The sequence below is a fragment of the Embiotoca jacksoni genome, unplaced genomic scaffold (genome assembly GCF_022577435.1).
Source record: "Embiotoca jacksoni isolate LCO1_2020_lvr unplaced genomic scaffold, fEmbJac1.0.p SCAF_12, whole genome shotgun sequence".
Classification (NCBI taxonomy): domain Eukaryota; kingdom Metazoa; phylum Chordata; class Actinopteri; family Embiotocidae; genus Embiotoca; species Embiotoca jacksoni.
This window is the reverse complement of record NW_027185252.1, coordinates 2,405,479-2,423,755: the sequence shown is the minus strand read 5'-3', so window position 1 is coordinate 2,423,755 and position 18,277 is coordinate 2,405,479. Positions and strand designations below refer to the sequence as shown.

The 18,277-nt window shown below is 40.4% G+C and overlaps 2 protein-coding genes and 1 long non-coding RNA gene across 3 annotated transcripts in view; all 3 read right to left on the bottom strand.

The window, feature by feature from the left end:
• Nucleotides 1-942: 942 nt before the first annotated feature.
• On the bottom strand, nt 943-7,836 carry LOC138195120 (transmembrane protein 41A-B-like). Its single transcript, XM_069144206.1, has 5 exons — nt 7,435-7,836; nt 4,160-4,310; nt 3,916-4,077; nt 3,101-3,239; nt 943-2,999 (listed from the first exon to the last, which is right to left on the bottom strand). The coding sequence occupies exons 1-5, from the start codon at nt 7,572-7,574 to the stop codon at nt 2,764-2,766; spliced, it is 828 nt and encodes a 275-aa protein (XP_069000307.1). The 5' UTR covers nt 7,575-7,836; the 3' UTR covers nt 943-2,763.
• Nucleotides 7,837-8,621: 785 nt separating this feature from the next.
• LOC138194966 (uncharacterized) lies at nt 8,622-9,502 on the bottom strand. Its single transcript, XR_011177975.1, has 3 exons — nt 9,215-9,502; nt 9,003-9,101; nt 8,622-8,720 (listed from the first exon to the last, which is right to left on the bottom strand). It is a non-coding gene; the product is annotated as an uncharacterized lncRNA (long non-coding RNA).
• Nucleotides 9,503-12,534: 3,032 nt separating this feature from the next.
• The window catches only part of bean1 (brain expressed, associated with NEDD4, 1), a 40,388-nt gene continuing 34,645 nt past the window's right edge, over nt 12,535-18,277 (bottom strand). The window contains exon 5 of the mRNA XM_069144200.1: nt 12,535-16,968. Within this exon, the coding sequence (XP_069000301.1) occupies nt 16,584-16,968 (385 nt within the window). The 3' untranslated portion in view covers nt 12,535-16,583. The remainder of the gene's footprint in view (nt 16,969-18,277) is intronic.

The window sequence follows — 18,277 nt, the reverse complement described above, 5'->3', positions numbered from 1 at the left end:
TTTTTTTGTCGTAGCAATCGAGCTCGCTGTATATCGACCACAAGACCACGACTTCACTGTTTACAACTCTCATTTGCCCGTTTGTTTGCTGCTGATTTTCAATATTGTTACAATGAAGTTTACAGTGTGTTGGCGAGGACGGAGAAGATGCATAGATGGTGATATATGCACACGATAAAACGCACTCGTGTCACGCTAATTCTGGTTGCGAACGGACAAACAAGTTGTGCTTGATGAGGTTGTTCCAGAGTTGAATTATCTGCGGGCGAACCTTTGCAGATATCCGTTGTTCTGAGCAAAATTCCATATCATTTATTGACCCCTGACCTTTTTGCATATATTTCCATCATCGTCTCCTCTGCCAGCTGACACCACACCAGGCCATGCAATTCACATCAGGTCCTTGTGTTCATTAAAAAAAGAGATTTTATTTTTTTTGAGTGCCTGCCTCAACCTGTGTGTGTGTGTGTGTGTGTGTGTGTGTGTGTGTGTGTGTGTGTGTGTGTGTGTGTGTGTTTTAACGTGGGGCGTGACAAGATCAGTGTCACTGGATGTTTTTTGTTTGAAGTGTTTTGCTGTAAGTCAATCAGGGTCAACGACTGCTCGACCGTATCAAAAGGCACTAATAAACTAATAAAATACAGTTTGCATCCAAAATCCTGCGTTTTACTTCGTCAATAAACGAGCAATTATTGATTTTGACTGTGAATTCAAAACTAAGAAGGTGCCCGAAAAAGTAAACGGACGTCATTGAGTTTACTAGAATTTTCCATAAAACACTTGATGGATTAAAAAAAAAATCTTTAATTTAGTTTTTTTGGGGGGGGGGGGGTCAAAGAAGAGGAGAACAGAAATTTCTCATTTTCCTCCAGAGCCCTTTAAAACTGAAAACAGTCAACATAAAAAATTTTTTTTTTAAAAAGGTTTTACTTGCCACTGTGCTGATTTAAAATAAATAGAATTTATTTGAACTGTCGGTGATTGAGCAACAACAGATTTAAACAAAATTTTGGCACTTTGGGTCTTTTTTTTTTTTTACATTCACAAAACAATCGACAACAAATGGGAACAATCTGACTTCACTCTGTAACTTCCTGAACTGTCAGGATACAATATAAGATCTGATATCAAAAAACACACGTACAAAATATAATCTTTAGATTAGACTAATCATGAAAAGCCTCCAAAATATACAGCAGACACTCCAGATTTCTAAAAAGCATTTTCTCATTTTCTTCTAATGATGCACCTAAACTGATGGGTAAACACTTCAGCTGCTCCACATGCTTTTGTTTTCTTGAATAAAAGGCCACAGTTTAAGACTATTTTCTCTATGAACTCTCTTCTATGACAAAAATACAGACAAATCAAACTTAAACAGACGACATCACACAGAGTTAGAAAGCTCGCATTCACAGGAGCACCCGATGTGATCTTCTCACGACTGACTGCAGTTTATACGCTAATAAATAGTAAATTAATAACCGCCTGGCAAACTGTAAACCCTGATCTGTCTGATTTTAGAGAAGTAAATGTCTCCTGCAGGTGATTTCAGGGCCGTTTTCTCTTATTAAAAACAAAACACACATTTTTGTTTTAGTAAATTTCACTGAACTCCAAACCAAATTAAAAAAAAAAAAAAAAAAAGAAAAATCAGCGCATTAATGCACGTCGGCGTTTCAAAGGATGCACGTCATGAGAAGATCTCCCCTCTGTGAACACGGCCGCATTAAGACACGCGTGTAAGTGCTTCAGGAAAATACAGAATATCTTGAGACATTTTTAAAGCCACAAAAATATGCTGAAACAACATTTTTTTCTATTAACTTCGTGGAACTGCAGCGACTTGAGTTAATGGAATAAACATGCTGAATGTAAGGAGAAAGAAATGAACACGAGAGTCGAGCTGGTCTCCACACACGGGACATAAAGTACTCGATGTCTGTAAGGATATCGGGTCTATTGAACAGATTTCTCCGCAAAGTGTGACGTCCGGTGTGTTTTCACCATTAATAAAATAGTAAAAAAAAAAAAAAAAGGTGAGAATGCTGCAGATTCTTAAAATGTGATGATTTGCTGATTCTCTTTGTCCTGTTAGATAATAAACTGAACAATTTCAGGTTTTTGGATCGCTGGTAAAAAGAAAACGAGTCATTTTGTTGTTGTTATGAGCAAGTTCAAAACATAACCTCCAAAGTTTTTTGGTAAATAGTAAAAAGCATGTTTCACTTTTCATATATTTTTTAAACAAAATAATGAATCGATTAATCGAGCAATAAAATCTACAGATGTATCAATAATTAAAATAATCACTGCAGCCTTATTTTTATTTTTTTAAACAATGATCTCATCATATCGAGGTCATTTAAATAGTTTCCAGGCTGCTGCTGTATTGCTGTTTATACATTCCTCATCACAGCTTTTCCCTCCGGATGTGAAACTATTCTGCACTTTCTAAAAAAAAAAAAAACTTTCAAACTCGGTGATTTTTAAAGCCATTTTACTTCAAACTCCCCCCAAAAAATGTCCAAGGCCCAGAAAACTCCCCTAAAACATGAGCTGTCGGTATTAAAAGCTTCTGTAACACGAGTTCAGAGCCGATCATACCACGAGAACGAGGAGTCCCTGGCGTGACCTTACAGAAATCACAAGCCTGGAAGGCAGAAAAAGGTCACATGCCTCCCCCGGTGGACGACTGTCTTTCCACCCCCCTCCCCCCCCCGAACGTCGAGTTGCTTTTGAGCTCCTCGCCGACCCCGTCGATCATCGCCTCTTCCGGTCCCGCTGGACTTCGGCCCGGCCGGTTCCGTTGCTGTCCATGCCGTCCACCTTCAGGTGAGTGTGGCCGTAGCGTTTGATCAGCGCGCCGGGCACGAGAGCCGCCAGGGCGATGGCCAGCAGCTGAGCCAGCGTGCCCCAGGAGAAGATGTCGTCCAGGGAGGAGATCTCGGAGAGGATGGAGCCCGTCCGCACGCAGATGAAGTTGTAGGGAATCAAACCTGGAGGGCAGAGCGGCGGGCTGAGTGATCGGTGTTTGTGCTTGTGTGTGTTTTGTGTGTGTGTGTGTGTGTGTGTGTGTGTGTGTGTGCGTGTGTCTCACCTATGAACACAGAGGAGAAGAAAATGGGCATAGGGATGTTGAGGACAGGACAGGTGATGTTAAGGAACCAGTTAGGAGTCATAGGGAAGAAGCGGAGGAAAAGGAGGAAGAAGAACAAACTGCTGCGGTTCTCCTCCACCTGACGGAGGGAGGAAGAGGAGGAGGCGGGCAGGAGGAGGAAGGTGAGGGAAGACGGAGAGATGACGGTGGAAAATGAAAAACGGGAAGCAAGAAAAATGGAAAGATCCGGAGGTAAGCGGGAAATTTGAAATTTTTTCTTTTGCGGAGCAAGTTGTTTGCTGCACAGCAGAAAGTCAGAGAATAAGAGGTGAAGGAACACGAGGGTGAAATGTTGGATTCATCAAAAGCGCTGCAATTTGTGATTTTTTTTTTTTTCATCGTCAATTCATCTGTTGACTATTTCCCCAATTAATTGCCAAGTTGTTTGCTTTTTATAATGCCACAGGTGCATCTTAAAATGTCTCGTTCTGTCCGGACCAACATTCAACAACCAAAAGATATTCATCTATTATCATTAAAGACAAAAAGAACCAAACAATATTGATATTTAAGAGGCTGGAACTGGAAAAGTTATCAAAATTAATTCACGTTTTCGCCTCAACTAATAGATTAATAGATTGATTGGTGCGGCTCTAATCATCAATGATGCATGTTTCATGATGTTAATATGTGACGTATTTTAAATTACTCTGACTTCACATCATTTGTCACCATGGTAACACGTTACACATCCATTTTTCAGCCCGACTCCGCTCACGGTCGAAATTTTTGCTGAGGCAGGTGAAGCCGCCGACCTTCCTCTGCAGCAGCGCCACCTTCTGGGGGAAGAGCCGAACCACGTGCTGCTTTCCAAACGCGGAGGACAGCAGGAAGCAGAAGGTGGAGCCGGAAGTGGTGAGCAGGCAGGCCAACATAAGCCCCTCCCACGGCCCGAAGATCGCACCGGCCAGCATGTTCTGAAGGAGGCGGTGAAACGGAGATCAACATCGACAACAGTTTTTTGTATTATTTGCGCGTGTGTGTGTGTGTGTGTCTCACCAGGAAGGAGGAGCCAGGGATGGCGAACGACTGCTTGTACAGGTAGGCGCTGCAGAACAGCAGCAGGACGTAGCCGTGGTGTTCTCGTTTGTATAACTTGAGCGTCTCGGCGAGCTCCCGCAGCTCGTCCAGGTCGGACGGGAACTTCAGCCTGGACGGAAAACAAACACACACACACACAAAAGAAAACAAAAAACAACAACACACAACTGGTTTTTAACAAATCAACATTTTCAGAACGCAACACAATCTTTCCCGTCGACTACTTCATCTATTTCTCCTTCGGATACTGATTTGCACAATTTTTTTTCCCAGCATGCTTTTCACCTAACTGTTTGTTCCCAGACTTCACTGTGGACAGGTTTTTTTTAAAAGGGGATTTATTTATTTATTTATTTTATGTTTTGGAGCACCACGAACAAAATTCCCCTCATTCCCCATCAGCTGAAGTGTCAACAGGTTAACCGTCTGAAAAACCTCGGCAGTTAAAGCCGAAAGTAGTTGAAAGGGTTAAAAAAAAAAAAAAAAAAAAAAAAAAAAAAAAAAACACTTAAATATCAGTGAAATGATTCTTTAAAACAGAACAGAAACTTCACACAACTAAATATGATAGAAATGTTTTTATAACAAAGAAAACCCGTGTGTGATCCTGTGTAAAGACGAGCGGCAGGGTTACGGGATACATTTGATTGAGGGACAGAAATAGCGCCGCTGCCTGCAGACTTGAACTGAGGGCAGAAATACACGCACAAAAACTCACATGCACACGCACCAAAATCCCCCCCCCCCGACCTCCCCCCCACCCCGAAACCCAAGAGGCCGGCTTCCTCCACCACCTGCTTCCAGCATTCCTTCTTCCTACTGGTCAGCGGACAAACATTCTGTCCCGTGATTGGTCAGCGGCCCGATGATGCGGGAGCGCTCGGATACTTGAAACTACACGGGTGCATGTACAGTATTTGAGGAGGGAAATGTGTCATCGTGGGCACTTTTAAATTTTGCCTACACTGAGCCCCCCCCCCCCCCCCCCCCCCCCACACACACACACACATGAGAAACCTTCCGTCTTTGCACATGCACAGACACACACGTAACAAACAAACAAACAAACACACACACACACACACACACACACACACACACACACACACACACACACACACACGTACTTATACACAGACTGAGTGATGTTGACTCCCACAGTCTGAAGTCACTTCAACAAAATGAAGAAATTATAGTCGTAATTTCTCATTTTTCTTTTAATTCAGTGATTATTTATGACAATAAAAAGTCAGAAAAATAGTTTAAAATAGCCCTTGTGCTCTTCAGCAGACATTATTTCAACTAACAGTGATCAAATTATTCAGGCATTTAGCAATAAAGTTTTTGTCAAAATGTAAAGTGACTTGAACAACCTGCACTCTGCTCTTAATTTATATGCTTGAATTATTTTGCGAGAAATAAATCACAGGATTTAAATATGTTATTTTTTATCATACTATTAAAAGAGATAATAATATTTAGATATTTGTGCTTCTGGTTTCGCTTTGACTGTCAATACAATATTATCACAGTACTGGTTATGTCATATTCACTCAGTAGTGTTTCACTTAAGGACCCACCCCACTGTGGGCATGTTGTGTAGTAACTTTATTAAAATTGATTTCTAATCCATTTTTTTTTTTTACTGTATTAAGTTTTCTTTTCATCAACCTCCTCGGGTTTTAAAGATTTAAAAAAAATAAACGATGACTTTAATCAGCTAATAGTTTTCTGTCACTAATGGCCACTGTCTTCACACACACACACACACACACACACACACACACACACACACACACACACACAGACAAACAAACAAACACACACACACACACACACATGACTGGGCAAACTGGATGCCTACAAATTCATTTCACCGAGTGCACTCACAAAGTAACAGTATATGTGTTATATCAATTTACTTGGTGCAAACAAACACACACACACACACACACACACACACACACACACACACACACACACACACACACACACACACACACATATAAATGGGTCCTGCGCTTGGCTTCAGAGTGTCTTGGTCGGCGTTATTCTATCATCCCCAGACGACAACCTCCCTCTTGACTATCTGGTACATTTCAACATACCACTTAGAAGACTCACACACACACTAATGGATAAAAAACATACTTAGAGACACACACACACACACACACACACAGTAATGTGATCAGTCCAAACTTAAGCAGAGAGAAAGACAAGAAGAGAAGTAAATATCAAACACAATCTAATAATAATAATAAAATATGAGCATCACAAAAAACTATTTGTGTTCTCTTAACTATTATTAATTGCAGACCCCAAATAGGTTTGTGTATAAAAATATCAATTGGACTCAAGATATTAATATGACAACGTTTTTTTTTTCCCTTCATGGCCTTTTCACATCCCAGCATGCACTGGGAAGGAGGAAGGTAAACACTGTTTATGGGTCACTGGTCCACAGGTTTATGATGGGGGGGGGGGTTGGAGGGGATTCCCAGGGGGGATTTTCAAGATGGATATGAGGGAGTCACAAAATGATCTGTTACATGAAATTATGTTTTGCTTGGGGGGCCGGGTTCACTATTGTTATTAATAGATTAGTACGTGTTTGATCTTAAAAATGTCAGAAGAGGATGAAAAATGTCAACAAGTGTGGCCACAAAAAAAAAAATTAAAAAAAATGTGTTTATTACCATGGAGGACTGAAGGAGCCAGAAAATATTCACATTTAGGAAGCTGAAATCAGAGCATTTTAGTATTTTTTTTTCATTCAAATATGACTTAAGATGATTAATTGATTATCAAAATAGTTAGCAATTACTGTTTCTGTGGATCAACTAATCGACTAACCGAATTGTTGCAGCTCTACACAGAAGTTATCTGCTGGGACATGACAGCTGATATGAATGCAGCATTATCAATAATAGCCCATCATAATTAAAATAAAGATAAATTTAATCTAATTCTAGCAGCCTGTTGAATGCTGCCGTATGAATATAATTGATTTTTATGTATTTTTATATCATATTTTATACAATATAGACTAAATCACATCCGGTTTTTTTGCTGTAACTATTTAAAAAAAAAAAAAAATGAATACGTTTCGGTATAGTTGTGCCTGATTTGATTGTCTCAGAGGAATAACTTTGGTTCTAATTTCTATTTTTCTATCCTTAAGAGGACAATAATAAAGTTTGGATTGTGTATTTAAAGTCCAGTCTCCTCACCTGTACTCCTGGACCACCTCGTCCTCCCCCTCGGAGGCCGGCTGGAGCTGCTTCGGTCCCGGGGGAAGATGCGTCGACAGCAGGTAGAGGTAGGCACTTGCCGCCGCCACGATGGCAGCAAATCCCGCTAAGGAGCGCATGTTGTTCCCCCCCCCTGAAACTCCCTTAGTCTACCGGCGAAACTCCAATGACACCCCGGGCTGAATTTAAGCGGAGGTGGGTGGGGGTGGGGGGGGGAGACCGCGGCTGAGATAAAGTCGACGTGTTGTGGTTCAGTTGGACGGCACCGAGGGAAGGAGGGTGTCGCTTACCGAGAAGCAGGCTGCAAATGACGGTTGACATTCCGGCTGGGGCTCGGCGCTCGGATCACATGGCAGCCGGCGACCAAACAACTTTCCTCAGACGGAGGGAAAAAGACACTGTTGTGTAACTCTATTACACAGAAACCACAATCCTTCGTTTCCTGCTCTTATTTTTATTTATTTTTTCCCCCCCTAAAAATGTAACTTGAACAGAAAACATCTTCAATAATTCATCTTAAAAGAGGAGACACTGATGAAAGTAAAGTGAGCTATTGATCTTTTTGTATTTACTTTGAATGTGCACTGACACTATCGGGCCACTAGAGGGGGACGTGTTAAAGTCCATTGGAAGTTCAGAGGAATGAGCAGTGGTGGTATTTATAGATCAGGGGCCTTATCGTCATGGTGAATTATTCACTGGGCAACTTGAAAATATAAAAAAAATATAAAATAATACAGACATCAAGCTGATGGTGCCTGTTGCTTCTAGAGAGTTTAGTTTTAAACTATTTAAACTGTTTTGGGGCTTTAACTTTATGATGCCTTTTTCATGAAAAGGCTCATTTCGGATGATTTTTTTTTTTTCATATAGGTTTAAACTTTTTGGTTTTAAAATAGTTTATTTTGGCCTTTAACTTTTTTTTTTATTCAAATGTGCCTCATTTCTGATGATTTCTTCAAGTTGGATCACTATAAAAAAAAGAAAAAAAAAGTGTTATACTGGCTAAAATTGCTAATTAAATTATGTTTTTACTTTATTAGAATAATCTGTAGATATTTAAACTAATATTAAAGTGGGTTCTGCCTCCCGTTTGAAACCGAATGACACTTTATCTTTTTTTTAACATTTAAATATAAAACATAATAAGCACAGATGCATTTGTTTGATTGCTGCCGTTATTTATTCAACTTCCTTTGAATTGAAAGAGTTTTAGCCTCGTGTAAAGGAAGTTTGTCCTCACTCTCGCAGATGGCCACGTTTTCCTGCAATAAAGAAAAGAACATTTAGATACAAACCATATTAATACAAACCACAAATGGTTTCTTTTGAAATTAATTTCCAGCCCTGCGAAAATGCATTGAGGTTGTGTGTTTTAAACTTCAAACTCCTTCTGCTGTCAGACCAGTTTGTGCACATGTCAGATTAGGGCGTATTTGGAAAGTATAGTGAAAGTGAAAATTATGATGTTTTCTCAGTTAGAAACGAGTGATGTAACTGCAATATAGATTTTACACATGCATGCACAAAGAAGCACAAAGTCTGACCTGTCTGACTCTCCACATTTCCTTCCGCTGGTACAACTGGCCTCGGGTGAACCGGTTCACCCCTCAGCAGTTCTGATAGGGCTTCATCCTCCGGGATAACTGTTGAGATTGGAGCACAGATGCCATCAGAAAGGAAATAATACACAATTTTGGTCAACCCGACACACGTTTTGATAGACATTCAGACATGTACACACACACACGAGACCTACCTTCAGAGTCCCAAGGGGGAACGGTGGGCATCGCTTTAAGTCCGACCACGAGAGCCAGGAGCAGGAACAAAAGCCGAGCTTTCATTTTCCACAAGTGAACACTGAGGCTCAGCGTAATCCTCTGCCTTTTATTCCACGATAAAGAGCGCTATCGGTGAAAGCGTGAAGAAAAGATTTTAAATTATATCTCACCTCGGCTATCAAACTCACCAGCAGGTCTTTAACAGGAAATGTCTGCTGTTTATGGTGTCTCCGAGTTGTTGTGACCGATTTAAATCCTACCAAGATTAAAAGGACTCAAACTGGGCGTGTGAATATCGAAAGCCTCTTAACAATCTACCCAGGTCAGTTTTTGGAAAATATTTGCTATGAAAATAAATCAGTCACTCCCTGCATTCAAGAGAACAGAGCTATGGACATGAGCTACTCATACTCATATGGGTGTTCAGTGAATTGTGTTAGTGATACAGGAAGCATCGGTACGGTGAGACCTCTTTATTGTTAGATACATGTTATTATTGTATAGCACACTGAATTTCAACTGAAACAATGAAATAATAGTGTTTAATTTAAGGGCTTTTAGAGCCACATCAGGTAAAGAATGAAGGAATTATAGCCATTTATTTACATTATGACTTCATGTAATGGTCGTTTTTTTTTTTTTTTACTTTTCAGATTCTTTCTTAGTTTCTTTCCTTTTCAGCTTGCTTAGGTAATTGGTTACCATGGCAGCATACCTATTATTACTTTCTTAAACTCGTCCAGTTGCCTCAAAATATCACTTGGAAATCCTCAACGTGACAGTCAAACCATGGATCTACGTCACACTAATTTGCACATGCGCGCCACGTGTGCGCCACAGAGGGATGGCACCGAGGCAAGGCCTGAAGGATACAGACGGAAGAAGGCTGTACAAAACATAGAAAAGCGGGACGGCAACGAGGCGGGAAGTCTGAAGGATGCTGTGGAGGAGGAGTTTTCACCTGTTGGTGCGGTGGCAGGTGAGTCAGTACGTCGGAGCCGCCGCGTTACCGAAAAGCTCAGGTTGTTCAAGAAGGAGGAGGAGGAGCTGGCGCGCGCGGCTCAGGAGTTCTCAAATGTTTTTTTTTTGTTGTTGTTGTTGTCACCAGACACATTTATGTAAACAAGTATTTCGAAGGAACACCTTAAAATATGATTTAAAGTACATTTTAATGCGGCTTCATTTCACATTTAAAACAGCAACCTTGTGCACTAATTGGGAAACTTGTATTCCCTCTCCCCCCCCCCCCCCCCCTCCCCGATATGTTTAAACAATGGGGTCAAAGACTTTCCAACCAAATATATATATTTTTTATTTCCCCACACTGTAATCAAGCCATGATTTGTTTCCACAGACGTATATGTAATAAAACATTTGCATCTCTCCGAATGATTTTGGAAAATTAAACCTGTAATCCACTCAGATGTGTAACTGCCAGGTCATCATATGCTTCCATCCATTGCAGTCAGCTGTTGTTATTATGATATTGATAGTATTTACAAAGTCAATAACGACCTCATCCTACAGGAAATGTCCTGTTTACTCTGTAGGTGTCACTTTTTTTTTTTTTTTTTTTTTTTTTTTTTTTTTTTTTTTTATATTTAGAAGAGAAATCAACCCATTTTTTTTGTGTGTCTGACACATGGGATCATATGGACTGATAAACATTGATGGTTATTTTGTCTCTGTGGGATGAAACAGTTCATAAATGGTTTGCTCTTGTTTCATCTGAAATGTGTTTTGGTGTGTGTTTAAATAATTGGTTGTCTGTGAGTGAAATGATAGACAAATGACATGTTTGTGGTTTAAATCATCACATCAAAACAAAAGAGATTTGGTTCAATTTGTTTGTCATAATGCTGATTGTATCCCTTTTTTTTTTTTTTTTATGACCAGAAGAGAGGAGGAGAGAGAGCTGAGGAGATGATGAGTACGACGGGACAGATGAGACACCGAGGAGTCACGGGAGAGGTGAAAAAAAAAGGTGAGCACCGGACAGACAGGTAGGTCACGGCGTGAACACAGTTTGTCACAGTTCACTGTCACACAGTAGAAGCAGAAACGATGAGATCGGGGTTTGTTTACTTTCAAAACAGAACAATTCCCCCTGAAGCTTACGAACTATCATACTGTAGGTCTGCTCGTATTTATTCTCCTCATACTGCAGAAAACTAAAATATACCAGTGTCTCATATCCTATATTGATTTTACTCTTAAATAACTCAAGTGAAAATCTAAATATATTCTGGATGAATCCCTCAATGTTTCTGGATCCTAACAACGCCTCTCAAATGGAGTGATGCTTATAATTATGCTCTCATGGATTTCTCTGCTGCACATTGATGGCGTGATATTTGCTGCTGTTTATTTGTCCTTTAGATATGTCATGGTGTATATTTGTATAAAACTAGGCTGTGCAGAAACATAGACAAAATGTAGTTGGCTTTGTGAGCCCCTTAAGTATGATCAACTCCTTTACATTTTTACTTTGATACTGTACTTAAATTGTCATTTTATCCCCCCCCCCCCCACCCCACCTGTGTGTGTTTACTATACGCTGGTGTACAAATGTTCTTCCAGTTTTGTTTTGCTCAAAACCAGCCACTCAGATTCATATAAGAGTTCAGATTTATTCACTCTTCTCTACAGAAGAAAATATTTGACAAAATCTCTAATACAGAACGTAATGAAACATCATTTAAGTTTTTGTTATTTTGAGAGATGAAGAAAGAAAGGGAGAGGAAGAGAAACGGGGAGTGATACACATGTAATACATTTACATACCATTAACTTACAGAGAATGCACCTACAAATTAGTGCTATCCTAGCTGGAAAGAAAGTCATGATATGCAAACAAGTACTAGACTGACACAGTGGGAAAATACTTTTTTTTTCTAGTCTGACAAGGGAAGGAGTCACTCTCGCTCTCGGAAAGTGTTTTAAATGAACAAATACTATAATACTGACAACTCTGATCATCTTTACAGTTTTACTTTTACTCTAAACCTAATAATGCATCGACATATTCCTCATCTTATACAAACACAGCAACGTAGAGCCAGGGGGAGTGTTACATCTAATTCAGTGTCGAGGATCAAACTAAAAAATCTTTATATAGATTATTCTTGAAGCTTAGTGAGGAAGCTGAAAGTCATGTTGTAGTTCTGCAGCGCCCTCTGGTGGACGATGGTAAAACTGGTTCGCGTTCAGATGAGAAAATGTCTGGATACATAAAACACATGAATTCTTATAATTTCATAATGATTATGGGCTAAAAAGAGAAACATTGGATGGGATGGAGATTTTGGAAGTAGGGTGTTTATTGAGGTTGGGATTTAATGATTACATTTGGATGGTTATTTTTGATTATTCATGTGACTCTGCCTTTTATAGTCTGTCTCGTTTACATCATGCCATAAAAATCCTTTCTTTCTTTTAATAGTTTTACCTTTTTTACCTTTAACTCTTTTTCCCTCACAAACAAAAATATCTCTTGAATCTAGAATTAAGCAGAAAAGCCCTGAAATGCATTCGTGTCGATGCTAAAGATGAAGCATCTTGTCTACATTTGTAGAGTTTATTCCAAGTTTATCATTTGATGTGTCTATAAAAAGGTCTATCTGTGTTTGTGGTTGTTGCTGTTGTTTTTAAAACCACTAGTTCACTGAGTACTAAGACGACTTATTTTAAATAAAAGAGTAGAGTTACTCCAAAATAAGACGGCAGTGTTGTTGCAGTTTCGAGGTTTCACTTTTAAAAGAAACCTGATGCTCGATCCTGCAGCATCTCTTCTACTCTTATTATTTCCTAAAACTCTGTCATAACAATATTTTTTAAATTTTAAAATAGCTATATCTGGTCTTTGTAGTCAATATCTTAATATGGATTTTTTTTTTTTTTACCAGACCGATTACCTTAATGCTATAATGCTTTATGCATGTAATGTGTAGATGCACTCTGTATACATTTGGCTTGTTGTTATACAGGCTGGCTCCACTACATGTGCTTTTCATGTCTGTCACGTCTTGTGTAATTAGATAGCGGTTGAAGACATCACATTCCTCAGCGGCCACTTGAATACAAAATGAGAAATCTACTTTTCACGATCGATGAACAGACAGAATTATCACGGGGCCGAAGGGCTCACCTAGATTTACTTTCAAAGCCAATCAACGCTGAAGTATTTCTCTTTGTGTGTGAAGAAGTTACAGTCACGGAGGCCAAAAATTAATTGGGAAAAGTAGTAGCAGATGGATTGCAATGTGTGGATATTCAAATATTGTAAGTTAAAGATTCTCCGAATCCTGCAGGTAGAAAAGTGGGAGAGGAGGAGAGAAAGAAAAAAAGAGCAAGACAGATGGAAAAAGAAGTAAACATGGAAGGTGGAGGAACATTTAAATTGACAGGAGGCAGATGGCTTAGCATTATAATATATGGTCATTTATAAGAGTTGGGAACTTGACTTTGAATGGGTCAAAATGCAAAAAGCAATGCAGAGATACTAAACTGCTGAACTGCTTAACTCGACAACATGACAATAGAAGATGATCATTGAACAACAGCTTGAAACAGTCGAGATGTTTCACCATTTCTCCCTCAATAAAAATCTGTCATCACAATTTATTTAACGGGGATTCAGCTCTAACATCAGAACCAATACTTCACTTGACCAGCGCAGTTGCATTGAGATCATTATATTATGGCTACAATGTTCAAGCTAACAGTCTGGGGGGAGGGGGGGGGGGAGCGATTAGGCACATCTTTAAACACAAAAACAATGTCACGCAATGACAAGTTGCAAACACACAATCGGGGTTAAATTATTCTTAAAAATACAAACAACATTTGCATCATTATTAAAGCTCAGAACGACTTCCTGCTTCAATAACTGGTGATAAATGGTGTCGTCTACAGGTTTTAGTGTCTCCAGGATAACCCAGGTTACTCCTCCTCCTCCTCCTCCTCCTCCTCCTCACCACCACACTTTCCTCCAAAACCACCTCTTTGCCTCTTGTCCATGTCAGAATATGGTAAATTATGTATTATGCAGACAGCTTTGAGGCGATGCATCAGGCTGTCTGCTGGAAATAACGCGGCTCTATTCAGCTCTTCAATAGCTGATTGCAGTTGAGTGTACACCTGTTGTCTGGATTATGTTTTTATTTAATCTGTTGGACATTTATGCACAAAACTGAACAACGGTTAAGCAATAGATAAAGTTCGGCAACTGGAACCTTGCAGTTAAGGTCAGGATAAGTTTGTGGTAAAAGGGAAGTTCGGGTCATTTTCAATCTCTGTCTTATTTCTGAAACGGAGGCCTTTTTGACTTTGGGAATGGTGACCCAGCATTTACCATGTCTGTTGTAGAAATTTTACTTCGTATACTTTGGGTCAGCCTTGAAGACAAACATTAAAATGATATCAAATTCAGACTTGTTTGGGAACTGTTTGCCCTGATATTTGTGGTTTTGCCAAAGATTTGTTTCTCAAATTGCACCCATTACTCATAATTGATGTCATAGTTATAAAATTCTGAAAAGCACTCGAATTTTTCTTCATAACTTGCCTACCGCTTCACTACTTATTATATTTACACCAAATATAATTGTCGAATGCATTCACTGTTTTGCAAATTTGTTTCTTTCCCTCTAAAATTAAGTTTCTTATGCACAATTGTTGCATTTTGGAAATAAGCTTTGTATAATGAAGACATAACAAACTAACTTGCTGCTGTGTTTTTGATTAGGAAACGATCTATTAACAGAGATGCATCCAATACATTTTTGTTGGGATGTCAGTTGGCGAACAACAGAGCGGATTTGATGCTGTTGATGCTTTCATATGAAAGTAAACTAAAGTCTTCGGAGTTCACCTCAGACAAAAAACAGAAATGTCCCCTCAAGGCTTTGATAGGTTGTGATGGGAATTTTTTTAACGCGATTGATCAACTGTCACTCGAATTAAGATAATCAAGAAAAGGATCAGAGGATTAATCGATATTGAAAATAGCAGTATGTAGATCATTATTCCTGTAATGCATTTAACGTCCCTGCTTCGTCTATTAACATAATTTATCTGTGTTTCCACCAGTAATTTAGTAATTACCAATCAGATTGACTCAAGAAAACATCTGTGATGGTTCAGGCCAAGTAAATTTCATCATGATAGCAAAGCAGAGAGAAAAAAAAAAAGGCAGAAGCAATCCCTCTCTGAGTGATAAAGTCTACAGTTATATGTGTAACGTCTCTGTTGCATCAGCCCAACCTCGTCGGGAAGGAGGGCTACGAGCTACATTTTGCTACTGGGTTCCAGTTACAGCATTGATCATTAAAACCAGAGCCCTTGATAGGAAGAGTTACGGCAATTTATACAACACAATTTGGACAAGTTTGAACCCTTCTCTGGCGATGACAGATGCATGCTTGCAAAATATTTAACGAATGTCCTCCATAACACCATCGTAGAAAGGATGGCGTGTTGGTGTTTTCCTCTCTTCCTGTCCGGGTAGTTTCCAAATTCGGTTTGGTCGTAGCGGTCACGACTATTTCGTCACAAAGTCATTCTTCTGACCACAAGAATACCACCGACACGCTGGAGGCTGCTGCTCTCACTGTTTACACACCGCAGAGGCCTGTAAATCAGCAGCAGCGTGTTGGCTGTGGACGATATTCAATATAAAAACCACAGCGAAATATAGTTTCTTCCCAAACATCACCGAGTAGGCTGAAAGGTGAGGATCGTACCAAAAGATGTTGTGACGGTTGTCCTCTTGTGTGCTTGTGTACACCTTAAACTACACCACTAAAAGTCTTTCTTCCGCAGACGCACTCGTCTCGCCGTCGGCTGTAAGCGTGATGAATAAATGTAAGCATTTTGTAATTCGTGACACGCAACTCTGGGATCGGTCCTAATTCAAGAAAAAAAAAGACAATAACATGCCTGTATAACATGGCAGGAAACCGAACTAGACAACAGAACAGGTGGAGGAGAGTTTTTGTCCAAGGGAGCATCACGGGGACGACAAACCTTTTTTATAAGAGTTGTCACCCTGAAACTTAGCAGTACAATGTTGGTTTTTTTTGTTTGTTTGGTCCAGAAAGAAATTGTAGTTGAATGGTTGAAAACTGGAGTCCTGGCTGCGTCGCAGTCCACAGTGAAGCTTCAGCCTCATCAGGTGCTTTGCAACTGTGTGGAAGATGTGAACATCTCATTAGCGTCCATTGTTTGGTGTCACAGCTGCTTCTAACAGCCATTTTTTCCCCCCACAATCGCAAAGTGTTTGGTTTAATTCAACCGGGGACGAGCGGCGGCGCAGGGGAGTGAAACAAATTAGCCATCCTGCAAGATCTAGTTCGCGGGGAGCTGCTGGGAGTTGCCATCATCCCCCCTCTCCGATTGGTGTTTAGACAGGTCACATGGCACGAGGGGGAGGGACTGTCCCCGCTCGGCCAGCACTGCCTCGTAAGGTGGCGCCGCCTCCAGCGGGAAGGAGATGGATGCGATGTGTTGATGCTCCTGTAGTCCCGGCGGGTAGTGGGAGGGGGAGAACCAGGTGGCGCCGGCCGACGTCTCTCCGGAGTACGGGAAAGGATCCGAGCTGCTGTAGCCCGGCTGCTCCTCCTGCTCCTCCTGCTCCGCCACTCTCTGACAAGGGTCCAGTAGGGAGTAAGGAGGCGGGTCATCTGTAGGGATGTAGATCTGAGTCGAGCCTGGGCCAACACACTCATCGTAACTGTAGAGACGAAGGCAACAACAAAAAGGGAACCGTTAGTGCTGTGGGGATGAAAATGAAACACTCGGAGAGGATTTGATATCGGCCGTCCCGTTATATAGCTGTAATTTAGGAGATTTTTGTGTTGTTGTTGTTGTTGTTGTATTTGGGCATTTAGGGCCGAAGACAATATTAGATAGAACAGACAAAAAAAAAAGTCTCCTTGTCAAATCACAAGTGAAAAAAAAACCGCTTCCTGTAAACCATCGCGGCAGCACCCAAAGTCAGTCTTTTCTAATAGTTTGATTTTAAGAAGTGCTCTCTTGAATTATAATCACACTAATATATCATATTTGATGATAATTATGTTCTAAATTGATGTAAAAAGAAAAAAATGGCACTGTTCGCCATCAACATGTGATCTAACCAAGCAGGAATCGGTAACGGCCTCCCTGATGAACTCCTCCGGTAGCTCCAGAGTTCAGATTTCTACCAACCTCCTCCTCCGGGCACAGTGAGGAGAGAGGGAGAAATAGAGCATATAAAATAGAATAAAACTACATAGAAAACAGAATTAAAAAATAACTGCGTGTGCGTGCGCGTGTGTGTGTGTAGCTAATGGTAGATGAGGACGGGCGCATAGGAAACAGTGAGTCAGTGTAACTCGATCAGCGCAGTGGTTAACTCTATCAGCCTGGTACCACAGCGTGCTCTGCGTGTGCCCTCCTTTCTTTCTTTTATTTATTTATTTCCTTTCTGTGAATCTACTTTCTTTCTCCTTCTCTGGTTTCTTGTTAAACATGCGTGTTTGTATATAAAACAGAAAAGACGTGGAGAGCTTTTTGTGAGGACAAGACTCAGCCAGCAAGACCTAATGTCCACTGCAATCACTGCTCTTCACACGCACACGCACACACGCACACGCACACGCACACACACACACACACACACACACACACACACACACACACACACACACACACACACACTGGGAGCACAGCTCAAGGGTACTGAAATGGTCGTGTGACCCTGTCGATCTGCCCGGTGATTAAAAACCCTTTTCACAAAAGCCATCACTATAAATCAGTGTGTGCTCTTTAGTACTCACTTGAACACACATTTTAATTAGCTAATCGCGGCAGGTTATTTATCTAAACAAACCAGATGGAACAAACTTCACCTGGTTCAGATAAATGGCACCGTTTTAAAGTGTAAACAAATCTACAGAGATACAAAAGTCACAAAGCAATTAGGTGTTGCTAATTGCGGTGAAACCTGCTGTGAGATTTAGTGACGTTTCAACTCTATTTTACTCGGTTTTATGTCAAGT